Source organism: Mesocricetus auratus, unplaced genomic scaffold (assembly GCF_017639785.1).
Source record: "Mesocricetus auratus isolate SY011 unplaced genomic scaffold, BCM_Maur_2.0 Super-Scaffold_100027, whole genome shotgun sequence".
In the NCBI taxonomy this organism is placed as follows: domain Eukaryota; kingdom Metazoa; phylum Chordata; class Mammalia; order Rodentia; family Cricetidae; genus Mesocricetus; species Mesocricetus auratus.
The window spans coordinates 9,457,904-9,477,710 of NW_024429208.1; the positions used below are offsets into that span (position 1 = coordinate 9,457,904).

Consider the following 19,807-nt stretch of genomic DNA (forward strand, 5'->3'; position numbering starts at 1 on the left):
TCAAGCAAGGCTTCCCGAAGCCGGGTCTTGTCAGTGGTGAAAGGCTAGCCCAGAGGTCCCCTGGCCCCGGCTGCACCCCAACACCCTCCTCTTCAAGAGAACATACACATCTGGGGAACGGACCTAAGTCACAGGGGCCTTTCACTGTCCCCCAATATAGCGGCCGGTCTCCCATGTCCTCTGCCCCAGCGGGCAGACCTGGAAGGACAGGCCTGCAGGTTGCTGACAGTCTGTGTGCCTTGCAGGCCTCAGAAGAGCATATGGCATGGCTCAGACCCCAGCGGGCGCAGATTGATGGAGAGCTACTGTGAGACATGGCGGACGGAGGCTACCGGGGCTACGGGTCAGGCCTCCTCCCTGCTGTCAGGCAGGCTGCTGGAACAGAAAGCAGCAAGCTGCCATAACACCTACATCGTCCTGTGCATCGAGAATAGTTTCATGACCTCTTTCTCCAAGTAGGGCCTCTGCCAGCTAGGATGGTGGACAGAGGTAGCACAAAGGCCGGACACAGTGCAGGGAGCATGTGGCCAGTGCCCGGGGCCTGGCTGGGATTCAATCCTGTAGAGTTCACATTTTATGTAATCCTCGAGAAATAAAAGGAAGCCAAAGAATATATTTTTTTAAACATTTAAAATGACTTCCTGCCCTTCCTCTCCCACTTGAACTGGCCAGTCTGTCATAGTCCTCCACCAGGCTTGATGGAGCTCTATGGTGAAGTCAGGCCATAGCGGGGTCTCAGTAGGAGGCTGCCCTAGGGTTGTTGCCCAAGACCTGCAGACTTTCTCTAGCTTGGCATCTGTGTACAGATCCTTCACAAGGCAGTCACATATGAGTGCTGGGGACGGACCCCGGGACAGCACAGGGCAGTTGGGACTCTTCTTTCACCACCCAGTGACTGCCAGCAGTACAGGCAGGCACCTGCTCACCAGGCGGCCAGTTACCACCCATGCTGGTGAGTGGAAGCCATCTCTGCCTCCCCCACTTTCCAGCAACAGCACTCCCTGCCCGGAGCAGGTTTCCAAGCCCGGTACTCGCTGTGACCCCAGATCTGAACCCTGTTCCCTGTCACTAGAGAACAGGAGTGTGGTCAGACTTAGTCCATGTGCTCCTTTTGCTGGGGGCCAGACGTGACATGGGGCTCACCCTCAGGCTTGTCTCTCAGACTGGCCTCCCTGGTGACCCATGAGATCCCATCCAGAGCAGAAACCAAACCCAAGCAAGCCCAAGAGTCTGGTTCTGACAGCATCCTGTCCTTGCTTGCTCACCAACCTGAAGTCCACGAATCCTACAGCGGCCGCACAAGGCACTTGTCCTATGGAGGGACGTGTGTGCGCAGGGCCACGGGTGGCCCATCATAGCCACTGTGCCTACCCCAGGCTCCGCTGCCCAAGGATCCGGACAAATCCAGCGGGGCTAGTTCTGTGACTCTTGTGTGATATGAAAGCCATTTCAAAGAGGCACCAAATAAAAGTGACCTTTTATACAGATGCTTGGTTTTATAAGTTGCCTTCCCTGTGCTGAAAAGGACACACCGTCCAAGATGAGACCTGGGAGATTCTGTCCCTGGACTTCCCAGCTGGAGTTCTGCAAAGGGAGTACAGGTGAGCGTGGGTAGTCATTTGTCCATGGATACAGGTCTGTACACACATGTGAAGAGGTGAACACAGATGTGCATGTGTATGTACGAATGAACTGGTGTACACGGTCAGGTATGCACAGGTTTGGATGGGTGTACAGAGGCTATGCACAATTACATATAACTGTATGTGGCTTGCACAAATGTGTGCATGTATGGTACACAGAGGTATGCGTGCTGTTGCTAGTTACACAGACATGTCTGTGTGCAGAGGTATACAAAGGCATATTCAGGTGTGTTTACATACAAGGTATGCAGGCATACACATACATGTATTGTATGGATGTGTACAGATGTTGTCAGTACCCTCTACCTGGTATCCAGCAGAACACACAAGGTGACTTCAAAATCATGTAGAGGAGGCTAGTGAGATGGCTCAGCAATTAAGAGTACTTGCTGGTCTTGCAGGGGACCCGCGTTCAGTTCCCAGCACCCACAGAGCAACTTGTATCCAACCATCCATAACTCTAGTTGCAGGCAGTCTGACACCCTCCGCAGGCACCAGGCACACATGTGATACACACATGATACATTCAAGCTAACACTCCTGCGGATAAAATACATCTCAAAACTTTTGCAGGGGATCTGTTCCCTGGGCCCCAGGCCTACCGCCACTTGTATTCACTATTATGTCCTGGCTGAGGCTGACACAGAAGACCATGTCCAAGGCCTCCAGCCAAGTGAAGGACAGCTGGCGGCTGACAGAAGGGTCCAGGATAAAAGAGGTGACTGTCCTCAGCCAGGACAGGCTGCCAGGTGAGGGTTACAGAGCCGCAGGCCAGGGCGGGCAGGTGCTGTGGGAGGGCTCTTGCTGGGAGAGGCTCTGAGGGAGAATGCCAGCAGGTACTGGGTTATTGCACTGGGTGCTACTCAAGGAATGGCTGCAGGGCGGGCTGGCATTGCAGAGGCAGCCACAATCTCTGCCTGTGGCAAAGGATAAGCCTTGTGTCCATCAGTCACGTCCTGCAAGATCCCCAAGTCCCTCCCCAGTAAGGCTTCCGGGTGCTGTGTAGACACACGGATGCAGCCGGCCAGTGTCCTCGCTAACCATCACCAGCTGGGTGTCAGGCCAGCCCTGCTTGCAGCCTCTTCTTCAGCCCCGGGTCCCCAAGATGGCTTTTCCCAAGTGAACCTTCAGGTAGGCCCTGAGGCACAGTTGGCTCAGTAGCTTCCCTGCGACTAACACGTTTGTCCTCGGCGGAGCTGGTTACCCAATTTTGCCAGCCAGGAGGACACTACTTGCATGACCTAGAGGTGTCATATCTTGCACTGGAGCTGGAGGTCAACTCAAGGACACCAAGGGCCTAGTCTCTGCTGTGCATCTTTGCTTTGGCTGAAGCTAATCAACTACAGTCCTTATGTACCAGGTCAGGCCAGCATGGAATGAGAAACCCCCTCATACCGGGGTCTGTTTATACAGTATCGGAAAAAGTGCTCACACCACAGCTAGTCTTCACTTCACAGCCAGCTCTGGTAGCTCTCAGGAGCTGAGCCGGGAAACATGGTTCTCCAGTGCAAGTCCCCGAAGGCATTTCCCTCTAGAAGGGCCCCGGTTTCGATCACGGCTGGTACATCTGTGCTGCCTGAATGTGTGTCAGGTCAGTACTAACTGGTTAGGGATGGTGGGGAGAACCAAGGGGGACTCTGGGCCGAAGTCTGCCGGCGAAAAGGGCCTGTAACTACTCCATCAGACAGAAATGTGCCTGGTGCCCACCTGACTCCAGCTTCTCACAACAGAAAAGCCGTATGTAGTTGTTCATTCTAATGTCAGTTTTGTTTTAGTTTTTTTTTTTTAAAGAAAAGATCAGATAGCCATCCAAACAAGCACCTCCAATGATGGAAGTGTGGCAGCGTAGCCAGAAGGCAGGAGAGGCAACTCCCCCACACAGAAGGATCAGCACCCTGCAGGGCCAGCGTGCCTTGGCTGATGTCTGGTCTACCTCACCAGCTCTGGAGATAGTCATGATTTGTCCTGAGCTTTCAGGGCCTAAGAGCGGGTTGGCCTGGTGGGCACAGCTGACCCCAACACAGGCTCTTTTTGGCAAGCCACAGGCAATCCGGGCTCACAGTGGCCTGGCATGTGGGCCACAAAGCCAGGCAGCTGTCCTGAGAGTTCCCAGCAGGCTTTGGCCACAGCCACAGCATGAAGCAGGCTCAGTCTAGAGTTCTCAGAAACTATCAGCAGGGACAAACTATCGTCCCTCAGTTAAAAGCAGGTGGCTCCTAAGGTGAATCCTGTGAACACTCTGAGGTCTCCTGAAAGGTAACACAGGGGCCCCCACGTCTTGGGCCCTGGGACTCAAGACAGTACAGTCTTATCCGCAGCATCCGGCCCAGGCTGGTTTGGGATGGAGACCTCGTGGGAGGGGATCCACCCGCTGAACTGGGATGAAGCCAGCAAGGTCACCATGCGTCAGGCCTTGGCGTCAGCTCTCAAGCTTGCCTCGCTGTCCTCCACGCCATCCTCCGAGAGCAGCTGCGGCGCTGAGGGCTGTAGTCCCCCTAGGCCGCCATCCTGCACACTCAGCACTTGCGCAGAAGTCTCCAAGGGACTCAGCTCCTGGGGCAGGGGCAGGGGCTGGTGGCGGCCACGCCGGCAGTGTCTCACACCATCCAGCACAGCTCTGACAAAGTAGATGCCCGAAAGAACCATGAAGTACACGGAGTAGATGCAGAACTGAAAGAGAGAATCTGGTGACCTAAGGTTTTGTACCCTGCCCTTGCCCCACTCAGGGAATTCTACTGAGGTTCCCCATCATTCAACCTCCAGGTGGCCGGAGGAGTCACAGGCCTGGCCCAGGGGCAAATACCAGGGTGATTGGTCTCTTGCTTGCCTTCTGTCAACCACAAAAGCCTGTCGCTTCCCCAAAGATCCCCCAGAGAACCCAGCATGTGTCTGCATCTGTGTGGACTGGTCCCCAGGCCCTAATTCATGGAACTGACTTCTGTAGTCACCAAGAGGCCTCCACAATGATCCAGGGCTTCTTGTAGGTCCCAGCCTTAGTCAAGACTGGGCATAACCTTGACCTGCACTGCACAGCAGTGACCAAGAGTAGCCAGGTCATGCCCCTTCCAAAGGACCAGATATGTTCCTCCCAGCGAGGACCTGACTACTGTCAAATGTACACGAGGGTCCGAGGACTTTGGAGTGATTCCAGTGCAGGCAGGCGAGTTGCCTGAAGCCTCTGGGGATCCTTTCAGAAATGATCTCATTAAAGTACACTCAGAAGTGGCTCGTCAGGGACTTCCGTTCCCAGGAAGACAGGGCTGACATCCTTTCCCCATTCTTCGCCTGTGTCAGCCAAACCCCTGGATGCTGTGGGCACACTCACTGGGGGTAGGTGGAGAGAGGTGCCAGCCAGACCTCAGGATCCACTAATGGTGTGGCAGGTGCTGGGTATTTCTTTTTGCTTCATGGGTCTCGGAACTGAAGCAGCCACAAGTCCGCTCACTCTACTCACAAGTCCAGCTCAGCTGTCCACTCTACTCACAAGTCCAGCTCAGCTGTCCACTCTACTCACAAGTCCAGCTCAGCTGTCCACTCTACCCACAAGTCCAGCTCAGCTGTCCACTCTACCCACAACTCACAAGTCCAGCACGGCCGCTCACTCTGCTCACAAGTCCAGAGGGCTGCTCACTCTACTCAAGTCCAGCTCAGCTGTCCACTCTACCCACAGGACCAGCACAGACAGAACCCAGCTAGAGGGCAGGTACCAGGACAAGGATATGCAGCCCAGCTGTCTCCCTGAAAGCGTCTGACCCTACCTCAGGCAAGCCAGACTCAAAGGACAGCCTACGGGCGGAGCTGGCAGGGCTCCTGGGAAGAAACTTGAATCCCACTGGGTGGTAATGACTCCCTTCTTACCTTTGTCCCATAAAGTCAGCAGCAAGCATCAGGGTGACTGGACCCACCACACACACACACACACACAGTGACTGGACACACCACACACACATGTACACACACACACACAATGACTAGACACACCACACACACATGCACACACACACAATGACTGGACACACCACACCACACACAATGACCGGACACGGACACACACACACCTGGCAGTTAGAAGGGAACCGCATGGAATTGACGTTATGCCCTTGGGCAGTGAGGGGGCCACCATGGGAGTCAGAACTACTCTACCCAAAGGGCGCCAACCTACTCTGCCAGGGCTGTGCAGATAAGGTTTTTGATCACTTAGCTCCAACATACAACACCAAGAGGCCTTTGACCTTGGCTATAGCTCACCACAGCAGAGCTACAGCTCTCACACAGAGGCCTCCGGAGACACTAAAGCTGGTCAGCAGGTACTGAAGACATCTGAGAAAAACTCTAGAGCAACCACCAGCAAAGCCAGCAACAATACTCAAGCAATACAAACAAAACAAGGGGGGGGGGGAGTCAGTCTCAGAAGAAATAAGGGGAGAAAGAGAAATGGGGACATGCAGGCCAAGGAGGTGGAACCAAGAGGAAATGACGAGAGAAGGGCTCAAACAGGCGACGCCACAGCAAGCTAAACCCTTCCCAGCTGCGATTCCTGTTTGTTCTTGCTTCTGCTTTTTAAGACAAGCTCACTATGTAGCTCAGGTGGCCTTGAACTCATGACCTTCCTGCTTCTGCTCTCTGAGTGCTAGCATCCACCTCAGGTCTGGCTTGTGTTTTCTGAGGTACAGTTGATGGCGAAAGTGAAACCGATTAACGCTGTCTTGTGTGATTCTGAAGGTACATGTGCAAGTCATCAGGGCAGGTGGCCTGCCAACAGTAGAGGTCACGGTGACATAGTCTCCACACTACGTGTAACTGGTAATGTAATACACATGCAGTCACCGAACATCAAGCCGCTATTGGCTTCTAGAGAGACAGATGGCACAAACTAAGACTCTGGCTCCACCAGTGAATCCAAGAGAAAACTCAAATTAAAACAGCCCATGAGAACGGCTGATAGGAGAAGGTAGCATCAAGTGCCGATGAAGACTTGGGGAAATGGCTTTCACGCCCTGCTGGTGGGATGGGAATGGCCCCCACTGGGAACCCACAGTTCCACTTCTGGGCCCCCATTCCAGAGAAATAAACCTATACATTCACACCAAACCTAGGAAAGAACTTGCAATACCCAAGGACTGAACACAGCCCATAGGACTTCTGAGGTCAGCAGCTATCCCAGGCACACTGACAGCCTGCAGTGGTTACAGCAGCCATCTGCCCAAGGGCACACACGCAGGAGACTGGAGCCACCGCCCGGGAGAACACCTATGTCCACGGCATGGGCTGATGAACCGACCAGAAGGGTTCCCCAGGAGGATGAAATGTTCTGGATTCTGGCTGAATGTCAACACCCTGATTATGATGCTGAACCAGGAGAACCGAGCACAAGGCACCTGAATCCCTGCATGGGTTCTTAGAGGGGGTGGAATAAAGCCCAACTTAAAAACCGAGCAAACAGCCAGGCTGGCTCCCAGCCACAGTCCCAAGTTCCACCCTGGCTCTCAGTGGTCTCTGGCTCTGCTCCCACCGCCTGGACTCCTGCCCTGGCCCTTCTCTGAACTCAGGGTGAGGCAGGAGAGGGCAGGGCAGGAGCTTGTGCCTCTCTTGACTATGAACGAAATGCAATGCTTGAAAGAAAACTAGCCACAGAAAAGTCAGTGCCCACCCCACAATTTGACTGGATGAAGCGGGAACTAAAGCCAGAATGCCCCTCATCCCTCATCCCTCATGGGACCCCTTGATATATATATATATATATATATAGTCTATGCCAGTGAGTGGTACTGACCAAGGGCCCCTTCCTACTGAGTCCCCCTACCTCATTCTTTTGAGGCTCATTTGCAAGGGGGCCTTTGCAAGGCAGCTGGAATGGGGGGGAGGGGTTGGGGGGGAAGGACAATGACATAGGCAACAAGAAGGGGAGCACAAGGGAGCACCAGTCTCTAAGGAGTCCCTCAGGCCCTACCCATTTGGTTCCCAAAGGCCGGATGAAAGGCAGGCTATGGAGGGGGAAGGAAGGAGCCAGAGGGAACACAGTGGCCTTAGAGGTCAGTGACTGAAAGAGAAATAACATTAAGTGTAGTATAGCTGGGCCACATGAGGGTCCCCCTGGGGTTTCTCTGGACAGCTCTGTCCACTTTAGGGGCCACTATACTCTTCTAAGGACTAAGACAGTCTTCCCCAGGGGCAGCTGATGCCCTTCCAAGCCAGCGAACTGTTCCCTAGCCCAACCCACCGCTGACCTCGCTCTGCTCTGTGAGTCAACTCAAGAGCAGCTGGGTAGTAGTGAGGAATTATGGACCCTTCTCAGCCTGGATCTGCCACTCCGTGGGCCAGGCAAGACTTGCCTGTTCTGCGGCCAGCCCAAGGGGATATGCACTGAGGGATTTCGCTGGGCTGGAGGCGGTCAGAGCCTTAAGTGGCAGGACCCTGGCATCCCCACTTCAGAGGCCTATTCAGACCCTACCAGCCAGCTTCCGAGTGGGACAGTCTGTTCCTGCATGTGGGAACATCTGCTTCATCTGTATGTCTTCGGTGGCCAGCCAGACTCAACACTGAGCCTCGGCGACAAGGCTGTGCCAACTAGGAATCCTCGGTGGGCGGGGACTTCTCCATGACACACACCAACCTTGCAGGCCTCCAGCCCAGGGAAACCTGGCTCCAGGAAGACCAACTGCCACACACAGCCTGGGGCAGTCACTAAGTAGCTTGGTGACCATTCCTCCTCATGTGCTGACTCCCAAGCCCCCTTGGCTTGGTAGCTGGGCGGTTCCTCCATCATAATGTCCCCATCACAGGATAGTCAGCTTTCTCAGACACAAGAAAAATGCTGGCTGTGGTGGGGAAACTGAACGCATCCCAAGAGGGGCCAGTAGGCCAATGCCATCTGATGTCAACTCCAACCAAGGCGCTCTGCCCTAGCTCCCTCCTGGATATGAACACCTCAGCTATCATCCAGCCTGGGCTTAAAGCCATCAGGTCTTGTGACATGTGAGATGAAAAGCAAGGAGTTGTGACACAGGCCCAGGTAAGGACATACGAGGTCTGATAAGGACTCCTCAGCAATGACCAAACAATTCAGCCAACCTTGGAGGCCCAGCCACTTGGGGGCTCCAAGTCCGAGAGGTTCAACCTGGACAGGAGCAGGGTAGGGACACATGGGTAGATCAAAGTGGCTAACCTTGCCACAGCAAGTGCCCCCGGAAATGCCAGCCCGTCCCAACAGTCTCACTTCCGCTCCAGTGTGGGCCGCATTCTGTGCACTCTAGTCACAATGGATCTGCGTTCCCTGAGAAGGGACCACAGAAAGTGGATGCCAGGAGGATCTGCCATGACCACATCATGGGATTCCCTACCCCAAAGACATGAGACAGAAGTTGGGGCTTACCTGGTTTTCAACTTTGAGGCCCAGACCCCGTTTGTCTGAGACCACAAGCGTGATGACAGTCTTGAGTGCAGTGGCAAGGAATGTATTGATCCCGAAGACCAAGGCACAGAGCTCTTTAGACAGGGAAGACGCAATCTGAAAACTGGGAGGTAAAAAAACATACTGTGGCCAGGCGGTGGTGGCGCACGTCTTTAATCCCAGCACTTGAGAGGCAGAGGCCGGTGGATCTCTGAGTTCGAGGCCAGCCTGGTCTATGGAACGAGTTCCAGGACAGCCAGAACTACACAGAGAAACCCTGTCTTGAAAAGCAAAACAAACAAACAAAAAAAAAGCCATACTGTGATCAAACTCACTGAATAGGACAGGGGCAAGAACAGAGTCAGACTGGACATGGTGACAAATGCCATTCATTGTCATTCATTCTGGCACAGGAGGCAGAAGCAGGTAACTTTGTGATTTCAGGCCAGTCTGGTCTACATAGTGAGATCCTATCTAAATAAACAAACACATGAACAAAGAACACAGAGCCAGGGAGACCCCTGCATCCACTTAGGGACACCAACGGATTCATACAAACTGGCCCACTACCAGACTCACAGCTAAGCTCTCCATCCACAGCCACAAAGTCCCCTCTCCCAGCCCCAACCCAGACCACCTGTGCACAGCACTGGCCCCAGGTCCCAGCCCCTCCCCTCCCTACATACACCCACCAACCAACAGTAGCTGACCCCAGGGCAGGAGTGGGGCTCAGGACATGTTTATAGAGAGACTGACTCCCGGAGGGAGAACGGGGAACCGGAAGGTGCTCTCTGTTCGGGAGGCAGGAGTATGCCCAGAGAAGTGAGCCAGTGGCTGTGTGGCCAGAGAATGTGGGAAGGCTGTCCAAGTAGGGAAAGAGGCAGCGACGCAGCCCTGGGGGTAGGAGCCAAAGTCTTCCCAGAAGAGGCAGGGGGGAGGCAAAAGAAGGCAAATGCTGTGTGTGGGGTGAGCACATGTTCATATGCGACACACAGTGCAGGTGCTAAGTACATGCGGTGTATGAGATCTGTGTGTATCTGGTGTGTGTGTGTGTAGCATGCGGTACATGTACATGGATACTGCAAACATAGATTGTACAGTGTCAGTACACATGTAGTGGATGGTGTATGTGTGTTGTCTGTTTGGTGACGTGAGCATATTTAGTGTTTCTTTTAGACAAGGTATCACCATGTATCTGGCTGGTGTGGAACTCAAAGAGACTCGCCTGCCTCTGCCCCCTGAGTTCTGGGGTTAGAGGTGTGTGCCACCACACACAGCTCTGTAAGGATGTCTGATGCCTACGAGGTATGAGCTGAGTGTGTCCTCAAACACAGCAGTGTGTGCTCCCTGAGGTCCAGCCTGGACAAGCACGCATGCCAATGCAATCTGGAGAGATCACTTGCAGTCAGTACCAGGAAACTCTCAAAGTGTTCAGAGGGGCTGGGAGGGCACGTGGGACAAGCCCAGGAAAGGGGCAGGCCAAAAGCGGTGGGAGGGATGCCGGTAAAAAAAAGTTTAAGGAGGGTCCCCAAGGTGAGGATAAGGGACAACTGGAGAGAGGATTGTGGGGCGCTAGTCAAATTTAGGTGGTCTCTGGGCTGGCAACACTATAGAGAGGCTCAGGAAGTTCTGGCAGAGATGGGAGGGAACTGGGGGAGGTAGGAGATCCTCCGTCCTTATGGGAGTTGTGGGGCCCAGGGAGACCCGTGCAGCGGACACAGCAAAGAGTGTCTAGACAGATCAGACCTCCCACCTAACTGTCCACATTACCTTGTGCTCCCCAACAGAACCTTCCAGAAGCCTCTCCCTGTACCATCCTACTCACGTGGCAATGGGCACGAGGAACTGGTAGGTCCCACGGAAAAGCACGTAAGTCACGTAGAGTACCCAGATGTCCTGGACCAAGTACATACAGAAAACCAGCCCAGCCTGGATGGCTATAACACCTGCGATGACCAGCTTTGACCACCGAGCCCAGCGGATTTTCACAAAGCCCGCAGAGAAGGACGTGATGGCGCCTGGAGGTAGGAGACATCAGTCATGGCTGAGCTTGGGAGAGATGGGCAGGGATTCGGGCTTAGTTAGGGTGGCTCTGGAACAAAGGCAGGATAGAGCAAAGGATAGGACAGCCTATGTTGGTGGTCTAAGCCCAGGGCAAGGGGATAGGGCTGGACTACGGGCCTGCTGCAACCCAGCTGGGAAGGGCAAGGGGCCTCCAGTGCATACTCAGCAGTGTGGAGGCAGCGTCTACAGCACCATTGTAGTTGAGTTTTCTGCCAGTTCCCCACAAGACGTGTGCATAGTAGACAATCAGGTAGTAGCCTGCAGAGTTGAAGACCCACCAGAGGCACCAGAGGCGCAGCTGTGGTTGTCGTAAATTTTCCACCAGTTCGCTTAGCATGCACACCAGGAAGGAGTTCCTGCAAGTGTTCAGCACTCGCTCTAGTTTCCCAGGCTCTGGCCGGCCAGGGCCCGGGTGCATCTGGTCCAGCTCGCAGGGCAAGGCTCTGTCCACAAGTGCACTGCGGTTGAAGAAGAGGCTGTGCTTAGGGCGCTTTAGGAAGAGGGAGAGGCCCAGGCTGAAGATGACAAAGCCCAGGGAGATGTAGTTGAGCGTGACGATGGAGACTTTTTCCCACAGCACCTGGCCCAACACAGAGCTGGTGAAGACCCCCAGGAGCACCGCTGCCCTTGAGTAGCTGGCCATGCGCTGGTAGCGGGAGGGGCGGACCAGAGAGAAGATGTAGGAGGAGTAGGCGATGCGCGCGGCCATGGTGATGCTATAGAAGACTTCCATGAGCTGCATGTGCAGCACAGAGTTGCCCAGCAGCAGCAGCAGCCAAACGCACACGAAGCTCAGGCACTGCAGGACCAGGATCGGCTTGTAGCGCAGGTAGTCCGTGAGCAGGAAGATTGGCACCAGCACCGCCAGGTGGGAGTAGGGCAGCACCGGAATGATCTCGTTGGTCACCTGTGGATAGGCAGGGAGCACTGGTCATTAGCGACGCTGGCTGCTCCGCTGAGTACTGCAGAGCGAGCCAGCCAAATCTACCTTGCCCATCTCCCTCATGGCCGCAAATGCACCTTCCATGACCACACCTGGGTGTTCAGGATTGGAGGGAGTCCAGGAACCAAGACAGTCTGGCAGCCCAAGAAACTGCAGACTCCAGGTACAACCCACAGAGATCTAGCAAACTGTGGAGGAAGCCACCATTCAATGCATGTGGATCCCTTTAACCTAGGCTTTCTGATTTGCACTCTTCTTAAAACCTAAGCAGAAAACAGCACCATGGCCAGTAGACACCAATACAGATTACTTCAATCCTTTACGGGAGGGAAAGGGAAAGCAAGAGAATGGTAAGGGGTCTGGGAGTGGGGAGGCACCACTGAAAACTAGACAGGACACATTAGGGGGGTAAGGCCAGGGGGAGGACAAGGTCACCCCTCTACCCCACCCTACAAGGCAGAACTGGGCATGCCGCCTGCAGAATCCAACCTTCATGGCCTTCATTGAGGCCGGCTCCTGGAGGCCACCCTCACTTGCCTCCTGCTGGGGAACATAATGGGGGAGCCACCTGCTGCAAGGCATTGCCTCAGACTCCACATGGCTGCCTGGGGAGGTGCCAGGGCCCACTGGTGGCATTGGCAGGCCAAGCCAGATGCCTTAGGCTCTCTGGACACTCTGCAGGGAGAGCTTCCATCCCAGTGAAGCCCAGATGTCTACCTGACCTCTCCCTGGGAGGTGGACATGCTTGGAACCTCTTCCTAGGCCAGGATGAATTTCAGCAGGGCCCCCCTTAGACCTCACTTTAGATCCAGCTAATGGGGGAGCTGGATGGGCACTCCTGGGCTCCCAGAGGCTGGGATCCAGGTGCCACTGACATCCATGCTCATGCTAACCCAGTCCAACCTTTAGCAACCACTAGCCTTACTCGAACGCCACCTCAAGAACCCATTGCCCCAAAAGACCAGCAGCCACCATGGCCAGCCCCACTTCACTGACCAAGGACCCAGAACAGACGCCGGGTCAGTATGCAGGGGAGGCGTCAAGCTGAGAAGGACCGCTGGCACCCCCAGGCCAGCTTCAAACTACCTCAGGCAGCTGGGGAGCCACACCTCAGAGGCTTCCCCTCCTCCTCCTTCATCTAGCCCTATCTCACACAGCGTGAAGTGCAAGTTCAAAAATAAACCGCCTCCACGTCTGCCTGGATTTAAGCTCATTAGCAGAGTTTCAATAGGACCCTCTGTCCCCAGGGTTCAATAAGAAGAAAATGCCTTCAGTAATCTCTTTACATAAACAGTGAAGTCTCTGCTGGGGGCAGGCGCCAAGCAAGGTGGGGCATGACGGCATGACGGGGCATGGGCTCTCTCACCAGGATGGTGGACGGGCCACCTGGCAGTAGGCGTCAGCATGCCCTCATTTGCATCCTTCCTCAGTCCCAAAGCAGGCTCAGGTTTCCTCTCTACGGAGCCCAGTGACACGCTCTCTGGCTGGACTAACCTAACCAATCCAAGTCAAGCCTCTCTGTATGCTCACTATAGCAGGAGGTGGCAGGGCAGGGTAGGGCCAAACTCACAACAAACCCAGTGTCTCTGGCCCCTATAACCCCCACAGCCTCAGCTGTCCATGTGTCAAGCCAGGCAAGAACTCCCAGCCCACACCACAGCTCCCCTGCCCTCTGACAACAACATGCCTGCTCGATTGTGAAGTTGTTCAGGAGGTGGGGTGTGATGAAGCTCTCCCCAGGCCGCAACTGAGCCATGAAGCCGAAGAAGCAGAGATAGAATACTAGGCATCTCCAGGACTTGAGTTCATGGCCCTGCCTGGGCTCCTCGCATGCCTGCTTTTCTGCCACCTGGTCAGTGGGCACCATGTTGCCCAACTCCTCATGGGAACTGGTGACCAAAGATGACACTCCACCTGGAAGGAAAAGCCAAGAGTCTGGGGTTAGCAAAGGAACCCACAGGAACCCTCTACTCCCCAATCTTTCAGCTGAGACCCCAGTGTTGGCCTTGGGTGGCTGCTGGCTCCACACCCAAACTGTCAACCTGCTCTGCCAACCTGAGAATGACCAGGAGCGTAATCCCTCAGACCAGGCTGGCACAGCCTCCAGGAGTCTTCAAAAAAAAAAAATCCAAAGCTTCAGTCACCTAGACCTACCTAAATATTAATTGAAGTCTGTAAACTGATCATCTTATTAAGTAAATTAATAACACTGAATATTCAGGTGTGGGAGCACCGCAGATTCATTCTAAGGGCTTGGCAACGTGACGACCCACAGGTCTTGGGTTAGCCTCTGCCAGTATTGATAGCTACTGCTCCAGAGGTACCCCAGGTGTAGAGACGACAAGAGGAAGAGGCTCTGCTAGGCTAGGACACCAGGTGTGCACCAGGACACAACACGGAGGTCAGTGGGGGTGACAGCGAGGACACAGATCTGACGTACATCCCCCCCACAGCAGGGGAACGCGGTTCCAAAGGGCACTCACTTGTCATTGGAAGGAGGGACAGTGGGGGAGGCAGGTGTCCCCCAGGAGCTGACAGCCACCATGGGCAAGGCAAAGCAAGCTCCGTGAAAGGTTACGGGATAGAGTAGGGGCTGACCTGAGGGACTCCACCGTTCTCTCCCAAAGTGAAAGAGACTAAAGCCTGAGGAGGGGGTGCATCTGACATTCGGATGACGACAGGCCAAGTCCAGCCACTGGTGGCCAGTCCCCTTGCTGACCCTCTGGCCTCACACCATACAGCCCAAGGCACTCTTGCGTATCTGTGATGCATGAGAACTAACCTGCTCGGCGTGTTTTCCTCTCCCTGACTGTGTCCTGGACACAGGCTGCTCTGGTACAGGTGGGCACTGTCAGCTTCCTACCAGAAAGGCAGGAGCTGCATCTACTCATCAGGACCCCAAGCTGCATCTCTGTCATGGGTTCACGTGCTTCAGGCTTTTTGTATGAGGCATTGGTATAAGTCAAAAGGGAGTTGTCATAAAGCCTGCTCCTGGAGTAGAGGCTGGGCATCGGATATAGGAAGCGAAGACAGGTCGGCGGTGTGTGTGTGTGTGTGTGTGTGTGTGTGTGTGTGTGTGTGTGTGTGTGTGTGTGTGTGTGTGTGTGTGTGGTGCAGAGTAGCCAAGAAGGCTGGAGGAGGCACTATATTTATTGATAGCCTGACCCTCTACAACGGGCTCTCAGATGTCCCCTCTGCTCCTCACTGCAGCCTGTTCCAGGAAGTGGCTGCAGATCTAGACTAGGGTAAAATCCCCTCCAATCCCTGAGCAGGAGGCAAATAAAACTCCCTAGATGTAAGAAGAACTACGGGAAGCCATATTCTCAGCCTGTGAACCCTACCCTGAGCCCCAGGGTGTCCTCTGAGTTCCCATGAAACACAGAGGCTCAGGAAAGCCAAGTGACCTGCAGGCCGGCCCCTCGGTGAATGCTGTCCCACTGGGACTTCAGAGTCACACTGTACAGCTGTAAGGATTGCCCAACTCCTGTTTCTGTGACAAGGCAGAAGCTGGGCAGTACCTGGATCCCCAAAGAAGCAGGGGTGCGTGGGTTTACTTGTTGGGAGCTGGGGGGAGAAGTGAACCATGGGGCAGAATTCCAGAGGTCCGGAAGGCAGGAACGTCTGGGAAGATGCTGGGGCAACGAGTGGCCCCGGAAGCTACAGGGCCTGGGACAGGACCTAAATGGAAACAGGCAGCTAGGCAGGGGGCCTGGCTGGAGAAGAAAGGAACACAGGCTGCAGCAGCTCAGCTGGGCAGACTCTGACCTCTGCTCTGCTTGTCCCTGCTTTTTCAAAACTTCCTCAGAGCCACAAACAGCCAAGGAGGTCATGGCACCCAGGAGGCTCAGCCCTTGGCATTGACCCCTCCAGAGAGGTTGAGGGAGGTGCAAGCAGAGCTAAGCCATTCCCCAACACACATCACTGGGGCTGGCCAGGTCAGGCAACTGCATTTGCCCAACTAAAGCATCCCCCAGGCTAAGAGGTGGCCAAGAATGTAGCCAAGTCTAGGATTCTGTGCCCAGTATGGGCTTAGGAATCCCCCAGGAATTGGCCCTCGTCCGAAAGGTGTCTTCCCCAGGGGTAAAGGGAGCACCTTTACTTGTGTCATTTGGTATCCAGGGACAGCAGAAGTTATGGGACACCAGGAAAGAGAAAACTCCATATTATCCCATACACAGAGTCTCATAGACTCCTGAGGCCTTCACACCTAGGGGACTGCACTTTTACAGCACAGTGAGTTCATCATGGCCCTACCCAGGGGTCTGTCTGAAGATCTGGGTTCAGAACTTCAACAGGTGTCCCACCACAGCTGGAAGAAGGTCACTCAGAGAACTCCTGGAGCCCTTATGACATGAACATCTAGGGTTATCTTCTGGCAGAGCGGTACTACCCGGATCGGTGCTCAGACGGGCATGTGGCTCTAGAGGCCAAGGTCCCACAAGCAGACTTCCGTTTGTCCTCTGAGGTTCTGAACACTCCACCCAGCCAGCCAGCCAGCCCACAGTCAGATCGGTTCAAGGGGACAGGATTACATCACAGCGAGAACCTCTGAAATCTTAGTGACTACACCAAGCCTCTGGACTCCTATTCTCAAACCACATAACTGACAAGGAAGGGTGTGCTCACAGGAACACACGGGCATCTCCTATTCTCTAGGGAACCAATTCCCAATCTACAGTCCACTGCCCAGCTCATGCCTTCCACCATAAACACCCACTCAAAAGAAATGCCTAGTTGCCTGGTGACTGGGAACTAGGGGTTGGGCTCCTGGTAAAGCCATAGACTCCATCTCTAGTCCCCACCCTAAGCTCCTAAGATATCCTCTGGCTCTTCCCTGATTTCAGCCAGGAGCTGCCGACAGGCATTGAACGAAGGTGGCTCATCTGCCCTACGATACAAAGTCAGCCCAGTGACCCTCATGCTAGCAGGCAGAATTAGGAGCTGCCAGGCCCTGTGCCCCCCCCCAGCTGCCACTGCCTTCCCCAGTTCCAGAGAAGCAAGCCCAGCTCTGCCACCCTCCCACAGGCTACAGGGCACTGGATGGAACTAGGGGCTGAAAACATAGAAAAGCCCACTTCTCAGAACTTCTAGGTCTGGAGCTGACTGCTCCAGTGTCTCCTGGGCTAGGCACAGGCCAGCCAGAAGAGAAGCTGCTATTCAGGATAGTGGCCTGGAGTTCAGGGGCCTACTCAAAATCTGTCTTCCACACCGGCACTCATGGGAACACACACAGGCCCAAACTCGTGTTTGGCACGGTCTCTTGTGGCCTGGGGCAAGGTGGCTTCAGCCTGGATTCTCAGCACCTCCAGGAAGGGAAGCTAAGGTAGCCCCAGTGTGTTACCTATGCAGAGACGGCCCTCTACCGTACGTAACATTACTCCCCCATAGAGTCTAGCTATAATGCAATGCCTCCCCTCTCGACAGCAGGGCCCAAGCTGCTCTTCCTAGCAAAGCTAGGCTCAACTCAGTTCAGCCGAAACCCATCCTGAGAGACAAGACGGGAGATCCTGTCACCCACTTAGCTGAAGAAACTGAGTGTAGAAGCTCATGGCGCGTAGGCATCACAGCTGAGCCTGGACTCCATACGCCATATGAACGCAGTGTTGCACCATAACTTGCAACCTCTTTCAGGCACCTGAAAGAAACCCTTGACAGCCCAGGAGGGCTGGGGAGTGGGGGGAGGGGCACCTCACAGTCCTTTCTGACCAACCTAGCACCTGCATGAGAGAAGAGTGAGCAGGGAAGGCGTGGAACACAAGTGCTCACAAAATTCTTTCCACGGCACCCCGAAAACCAAAGCAAAAGCAAGCAGCATCTTCCTTTTGCCTTAAGACAGGAAGGTTCGGTTTAATCTTGGAATGCTCACGGTGGCGTGGGGTGGGGGGCAAGGAGCACTGTAGCCTCCCGCTGTGGAAGCTGAGTACTGAATGTATCTTTGCTGCAGGCTCAGAAGCCCAGAACCAACCTTTTCCTTGGCCCATCCAGGAACACAGGCCTCTCAAAGAAGTGGGCAGGTGTAAAGGCAGGGCCTTGTTGGGGGCACATCTGGCTCCCAGGCCTGGAGGACACGGGAGACTCTGCTAAGTTGGAGGGCTGCTGGGGGGTGGGGGGGTCCTTAAGGACACAACTTCCTTAAAGTCAGGCAAGCAACTGTGAGGATTTAGTGTATCTTCACTACCACGAAAGGACTTCCTTAATGGCCTGCATAGGTTCTGACCTGCACACTGAAGACAGGCAGGTTGGGGCTGGGCACCTTCACGGGGTGAGGAGTTTCAAGAATATGGTTTATGCCTAGGCTGTTGGCCAGACTCTTCGGGAGTTTTCGATGGGAATGTGAACTGAGTCCTGGAAATCATTCCTGTCACAGAGATGCCAGAAGCACACAAAGGTCTGGTTGCAGACACCTCTCGTTCCAAGGGGAAGTTGTTAGAGCTGTCTCGTGCCTAAAACCTCTGAGCTTAAACAAAGGAGCTTGGAGACGCGCCACGTACCAGGCGTGGAGCGTGGGGTTTCCTTGCGGGCAACACGTGCTCTAAGGCGGCTGGGGCAGGCGCACATGGTTGATTTCTAACCTCAGGAAGGTACTTCGAAGGCAAAAAAAAAAAAAAAAAAAAACCTCAGTTCCAGAGGGATGACAGGGAGAGAAATGGCGCTCAGAGGTCCCACCAGGCAGCCTGGGGAATCTACCCTCGCGAGGGTTCTGCAATCATGCTCCCAGGGAGCACTCAGACCACTGCGCCAAAACGTAGGCTCGCAACGCTGAGATCCTGTGCCCGGCGTTCACACAAGGACTCTGGCACCCCACAGATACCGGCCCGCGTCCCGCACCCACCCAAATGCTCCTACGCATCGCAAAGACCTCTGCCGGTCTTCCACTCAGCGGACCCCGCAGGCGCCTTTCACTCACTACACGGGTTCTAAGCACGCCGCAAACCTTCCCCGGAGCTCCTCAGCTTCTCCAGGGAGCCCCTAGTACCCTGGAATGTATAACCCAGCCAGAGCTCCGCTTTCGTCGTCAGGACGCCTGAAGGACCAGAACCGCGTCTTGCACTATCCCGTTGCTCCCCAGGCACTCATAGAACGGATGTGTGTCCCCAGCTAAGCACCCAACAGGCCCTTACCTGGCTCAGCCAGCAGCGGCGGTCTGGCTCGTGCACACGCGCACTACAACACCCACAAACCCGTGCGGAGGCCCAAGTGCAGCATGGAGGGGCGTGGCTACCTAGATTGACCACGCTACCTAGATTGACCACGCCCCAAAGGAGTGGCCATCGTGGTGAGTCGAGGGCGCAGCCGCGGAACAACTAGGGGGCGGAGAAATACCTGGCCACGCCCACAGCTAATCCCACAAAAGCCTCGTGCATGCGCCCTCCACACTGAGGTTAGTCACTGTCCGGATCATGAGCTTCCCTGAGGCGCGGGCGACACGCGGCGCGTCTGCCAGCTTGTTCGCTCAGACCCTACATCTCTAGACTCCCGGTCTCTTGAGTGCGCTCTCCTTGCTCCTGTGCTCCCTCCCCACACCACCCCTCTCCATACTGTCCTTCCCTGCCCTCCCCGCACCCCCTCCCCGCCGACTGCTCTTCATCCCACCCTTCGGCCCCTGCCTGGCTGCCGTGAGCCCTGTAAGGAGCCCCTTACCCGGCTGGACTGGGTCGTGGCTCACAGCAGACTGCCTGGTCTGATTAAGCGCAGAGCACAGAGATAACTGCCGGGCCTAGGACCGAGGCCCCTCCCCGGATCCGCCCCTGGCCCTGCTGGCCTGCA

At 55.0% G+C, this 19,807-nt stretch overlaps 2 protein-coding genes across 6 annotated transcripts in view; one reads left to right on the plus strand and one right to left on the minus strand.

Moving 5' to 3' along the window:
- Col18a1 (collagen type XVIII alpha 1 chain) overlaps nt 1–1,485 on the plus strand; it is a 106,436-nt gene extending 104,951 nt beyond the window's left edge. For all 4 annotated transcript variants that reach the window (XM_013113903.3, XM_021227510.2, XM_013113901.2 and 1 more), the window contains one exon: nt 246–1,485. In XM_013113903.3, the coding sequence (XP_012969357.1) occupies nt 246–459 (214 nt within the window). In that variant the 3' untranslated portion in view covers nt 460–1,485. The remainder of the gene's footprint in view (nt 1–245) is intronic.
- Nucleotides 1,466–19,768, minus strand: Slc19a1 (solute carrier family 19 member 1). 2 transcript variants are annotated; one of them, XM_013113905.3, is made up of 6 exons: nt 19,682–19,768; nt 13,728–13,954; nt 11,260–12,004; nt 10,859–11,051; nt 9,016–9,157; nt 1,466–4,313 (listed from the first exon to the last, which is right to left on the minus strand). In XM_013113905.3, the coding sequence occupies exons 2-6, from the start codon at nt 13,905–13,907 to the stop codon at nt 4,050–4,052; spliced, it is 1,524 nt and encodes a 507-aa protein (XP_012969359.1). In that variant the 5' UTR covers nt 13,908–13,954; nt 19,682–19,768; the 3' UTR covers nt 1,466–4,049. The 2 variants fall into 2 exon arrangements, with proteins under 2 accessions (XP_012969359.1, XP_012969358.1); XM_013113904.3 differs by lacking the exon at nt 19,682–19,768 and adding an exon at nt 19,162–19,244.
- Between the last annotated feature and the right edge of the window lie 39 nt (nt 19,769–19,807).

What these genes read in the sequence shown, in the direction of transcription:
- Slc19a1 (XM_013113905.3), bottom strand. Translation starts at nt 13,907, where the DNA reads ATGGTGCCCACTGACCAGGTGGCAGAAAAGCAGGCATGCGAGGAGCCC. An exon ending in CGCTGCCTCCACACTGCTGA is followed by an intron (nt 11,052 to 11,259) that starts GTATGCACTGGA and finishes TCCTACCTCCAG; the next exon opens with GCGCCATCACGTCCTTCTCT. An exon ending in GCCTCAAAGTTGAAAACCAG is followed by an intron (nt 4,314 to 9,015) that starts GTAAGCCCCAAC and finishes TCTCTCTTTCAG; the next exon opens with TTCTGCATCTACTCCGTGTA.